The sequence below is a fragment of the Sinocyclocheilus grahami genome, unplaced genomic scaffold (assembly GCF_001515645.1).
Source record: "Sinocyclocheilus grahami isolate Dianchi unplaced genomic scaffold, SAMN03320097.WGS_v1.1 scaffold2307.1, whole genome shotgun sequence".
In the NCBI taxonomy this organism is placed as follows: domain Eukaryota; kingdom Metazoa; phylum Chordata; class Actinopteri; order Cypriniformes; family Cyprinidae; genus Sinocyclocheilus; species Sinocyclocheilus grahami.
In genome coordinates, this window is record NW_015507486.1 from 49,524 (window position 1) to 54,774 (window position 5,251).

Below are 5,251 nucleotides of genomic sequence, written 5' to 3' on the forward strand. Positions count from 1 at the left end.
GATGAATAGAAATTATTGCACGTTTGAATTATTTTATATTTTATATAAACAATTACATGCCAATAGAACTACTTAAAAGTTTCCCAGGTTTGAAATGTACTGTAAATTCTTATTTATTTTATTTTTATTTATTTTTTTAAGCGAATTGCCACATATTAACATTTTCAGGCCAAAATAATAGATGCATTATGTACAAAACCAAGAATAGGAGAACGTTCTGTTTATATCAGGATAGCATTAGCTGTTGCTGTTGTGACAAAAATAGAAAATTGAAAACATTCTCCGCTTATAAACTAACTTTTTCATATCAACGTTTAACCATTAACAACATTATTATATTATTGTGTTTCTGATTATTAATGCATTTTATAGCATTTTCTATGTATGTTTTGGGTGCTTTTTTTAATGTACATATTGTGTATATTGATGATGTACAGCATAATGGTCTACTATATCTATCTGTCTATCATCTCTATCTGACTATCTATCTCTCTATCTGACTTGTCTGTCTGACTATTTCTATCTATCTAACTGACTGACTATCTATCTCTCTATCTATCTGACTGACTATCTATCTATCTGACTGACTATCTATCTATCTGACTGACTATCTATCTATCCGACTGACTGACTATCTATCTATCCGACTGACTGACTATCTATCTATCCGACTGACTGACTATCTATCTATCCGACTGACTGACTATCTTTCTATCCGACTGACTATCTCTCTTTCGATCTATCTATCTATCTATCTATCTGACTAACTATCTATCTCTCTGACTGACTATCTATCTGACTATCTATCTATCTGACTGACAGACTATCTATCTCTCTATCTATCTATCTGACTGACTGACTGACTATCTTTTCTATCTATCTGACTGTCTAACTATCTGACTGACTATCTATCTGACTGTCTATCTCTCTGTCTGACTATCTGACTGTCTATCTCTCTGTCTGACTGTCTATCTCTCTATCTTTCTATCTATCCGACTGACTATCTTTCTATCTATCTGACTGTCTATCTCTGACTGACTATCTTTCTATCTATCTGACTGTCTAACTATCTCACTGACTATCTTTCTGACTGACTGACTGTCTATCTCTCTCTCTATCTATCTGACTGACTGACTATCTCTCTATCTGACTGACTGACTGACTGACTATCTCTCTCTATCTGACTGACTGACTGACTGACTATCTCTCTATCTGACTGACTGACTGACTGACTATCTCTCTATCTGACTGACTGACTGACTATCTCTCTCTCTCTCTAGATAGATAGTCAGTCAGATAGATAGAGAGATAGTCAGTCAGATAGAAAGAGAGATAGATAGTCAGTCAGTCTAGATAGAGATAGATAGTCAGTCAGTCAGATAGATAGATAGTCAGTCGGATAGATAGAGATAGTCAGTCAGATAGATAGAGAGATAGTCAGTCAGTCAGATAGATGGAGAGATAGTCAGTCAGATGGATAGAGAGATAGTCAGATAGATAGAGAGATAGTCAGTCAGTCGGATAGATAGAGAGATAGTCAGTCAGTCGGATCGATAGAGAGATAGTCAGTAAGATAGATAGAGATCGATAGTCAATCAGATAGATAGAGATAGATAGTCAGTCAGATAGATAGGTAGTTAGTCGGATAGATAGATAGAGAGATAGTCAGTCAGTCAGTCAGTCAGATAGATAGATAGATAGATCGATAGAAAGATAGTCAGTCAGATAGATAGATAGAAATAGTCAGATAGAGAGATGATAGATGGATATAGTAGACCATTATGCTGTACATCATCAATATACACAATATGTACATTAAAAAAAGCACCCAAAACATACATAGAAAATGCTATAAAATGCATTAATAATCAGAAACACAATAATGCAATAATGTTGTTAATGGTTAAACGTTGATATGAAAAAGTTAGTTTATAAGCGGAGAATGTTTTCAATTTAGATAATTTTCTAATGCTATCCTGATATAAACAGAACGTTCTCTGTCTTAACTCAACTGAGCGGTGTGTTTTTTCTCCATATGCTTATTATGATAATGAGCAGGCTGCATTGTCAAGGTAGCAAAGCTTAACTGAGTGCGTGCATGCAGAGCCGGCGCAATCACTTGAGTTTTTCCTTCTAACAGTGGAAGCAACTACTCCTTTTAGTCATAAAGAGAATCGGAATTGTAAAAGGTTTGCCTTTATTTGTGTACATTCACAATAAGAACAAATCTTTGTGCTTTTGTAAAATAATCCTAAAGAAAAATAGGATGCCGCTTTCTGCCGTCTTGGTTTCCTTTCGCGCAGCACAACAATTAACCAAAACTCTGCATACTAGGCTACTTGTTGCACAGTTTTTCTTTCGTTTTCTTAATTTATTAAGTAAGTAAAAATGTATTTCTCGTATAGGCCCATTTATCGTTATAGCTATAGGCCTATAGCATAGCTTTATGATGTTTTTCTCTGCTCTTAGAAGCGCTGCAGGTGCGTGATGTAATACGAAGACCACGTGAATCCTCATGTTCTGTTGTTTGCTGCTTTTTGCGCGTGTAAAATTAGTCCCCGGGAAACAAATGTTAGTATTTTTAACGGGTCACAGGCACTTATCATTTCTAATTTAATTCAATTCGAATTTAGAATAATCTTGTCGGTTAACGGTTAATAAACTGTTAACGAGCGTCGGTTGTAGGTTAGGAAAAATAACTGAAATGAACATCCCTAAGCAAAATCATGTGAAAGTAATCCTGATAGAGACGGGTTTGTTAATGTTATCTGGTAAAGTGCGTGTGTTTGTGTTTGTGTTTGTGTGTGCGTGTGAGTGGTGTGAGTGTGTGAGTGTTTGTACCTGAGTGGTGTTATTCAGTGGTATCCGACAGCAGCAGTTTCACCATCACTGCCTCATGTTTCCTGTGGTCTTGTGTTTTGTTTCTCACACACTCACACTGATGGTCAAAATCATGTGAAAGTAATCCTGATAGAGACGGGTTTGTTAATGTTATCTGGTAAAGTGCGTGTGTTTGTGTTTGTGTGTGCGTGTGAGTGTGTGAGTGTTTGTACCTGAGTGGTGTTATTCAGTGGTATCCGACAGCAGCAGTTTCACCATCACTGCCTCATGTTTCCTGTGGTCTTGTGTTTTGTTTCTCACACACTCACACTGATGGTGACACTGATGTGTGTGTGTGTGTGTGATTACACTGGTCTGATGAACTCGTCTGTCTGTCTGCAGCCTGACTTGCTGAACTTCAAGAAGGGATGGATGTCTAAACTGGACGAGAGCGGAGAGGTGAGACTCATCTGTCTGTGCTTCAGTGTGAGATGATGCTGAGACGTGTTTGACGACTGACCGTGTGTGTGTGTGTGTGTGTGTGTGCGTGCGTGCGTGCGCGCAGTGGAGGAAACACTGGTTTGTGCTGACAGATGCTGGACTGAAGTACTACAGAGACTCTGCAGCAGAGGAGGTGAGAATCACACGCTAACACACACGAACAAACGCTAACAACACATGAACACTCACAAAAATGCTAATAACACGTGAACATGCGCTAGTAATATGCAAACACACACTAATAACACAAGAACACATGGTAATATTGCGTGAACACACGAACACATGCTATTAACACGCACTAATAACACACGAACACACGCTAATAACTAGGGCTGTGTATCACCAGCAAAGTCACGATACGATACTTATCTGTCTCTTATTCATACAGACAAAACAGTTCACGAAACCCCACAAGCATGAGATTGAACAACAATGGAAATGCATAAGCCAGGGAAAATTAATAAGAAATATAAAAACATGATAAATGAATAATGGTTTGTGTGCATCAGTTAAAGCAGCGGCGCATTAATACAGATCGGTGATTAAACTGACTTTGAGCTCCCTGTGCATTAAACGGTTTTACTGCATACCTGCCAGCCAATCAGAATCCAGCATTCAGACAGACCGTGGTATAAGAGCTAATAACACGCTTTTACCACTGTTCAAAAATACTTTAATATTATTAGAATGTAAAGCAGCTGTTATCTAAGTGAATGTGTTAAACTGTAATGTATTCCTGTGATGCGCAGCTGTATTTTCAGCATCATTACTGCGGTCTTCAGTGTCACATGATCTTCAGAAGTCATTGTAGTATGCTGATCTTCTGAATGGTTTCTGATGATGTTGTTATACGGTTGTTATGCGTCTGTGTGCTCAGAGGGACGAGGTGGATGGCGAGATCGACCTGAAGGCGTGTGTGAAGGTCTCTGAGTTTGAGGTGGAGAAGAACTACGGCTTTCAGATTCAGGTCAGTACAGGATCACGTCTGGACTCGCTGCATTCCTGCGCTGATCTGCTGATACTCAGTGTGTGCGTGTGTGTGTCCTGCAGACCAGAGACGCCGTCTTCACGCTCTCCGCCATGACGGCCGGCATACGCAGGAACTGGATCGAGGTCTTGAGGAAGAACGTCCGGCCCAGCAGCTCTCCAGACCTCACACAGTCAGTCCAGCTCATACACACTCTCTCTCTCTCTCTCTCACACACACACACACACACACACACTCTCTCTCTCTCTCACACACTCACTCACTCACTCACTCACTCACTCACACAGAGACAGACAGACAGACTCACTCACTCACAGACAGACACACTCACACATACACACACAAACACTCACTCACTCACACACACACACACTCTCTCTCTCTCTCTCTCTCTCTCTCACAGACAGACAGACACACACACACTCATTCACAGACAGACACACTCTCTCACACACACACACACACACACGCACTCACACAGACAGACAGACACACACTCACACTCACACTCTCTCTCTCTCTCTCTCTCACACACACACACACACACACACACTCACTCACTCACACACACACACACTCTCTCTCTCTCTCTCTCTCTCTCTCTCACACACACACACACACACACACACTCACTCACTCACACACACACACACTCTCTCTCTCTCTCTCTCTCTCTCTCTCACACACACACACACACACACACACTCACTCACTCACACACACACACACTCTCTCTCTCTCTCTCTCTCTCTCTCACAGACAGACAGACACACACACACTCATTCACAGACAGACACACTCTCTCACACACACACACACACACACGCACTCACACAGACTCACACACACACAGACTCACACACGCGCACACACACACAGACACAGACACACAGACACACACACACACACACACACACACACTCACACACACAGAACAAT

At 40.5% G+C, this 5,251-nt stretch overlaps 1 protein-coding gene across 1 annotated transcript in view; it reads left to right on the forward strand.

The window, feature by feature from the left end:
- LOC107574682 (TRIO and F-actin-binding protein) overlaps nt 1-5,251 on the forward strand; it is a gene marked incomplete at its 3' end in the record, with an annotated part of 18,015 nt that overhangs the window by 7,072 nt on the left and 5,692 nt on the right. Inside the window, exons 2-5 of the mRNA XM_016261118.1 lie at nt 3,223-3,279; nt 3,386-3,454; nt 4,202-4,291; nt 4,375-4,484. Of these exons, the coding sequence (XP_016116604.1) occupies nt 3,223-3,279; nt 3,386-3,454; nt 4,202-4,291; nt 4,375-4,484 (326 nt within the window). The remainder of the gene's footprint in view (nt 1-3,222; nt 3,280-3,385; nt 3,455-4,201; nt 4,292-4,374; nt 4,485-5,251) is intronic.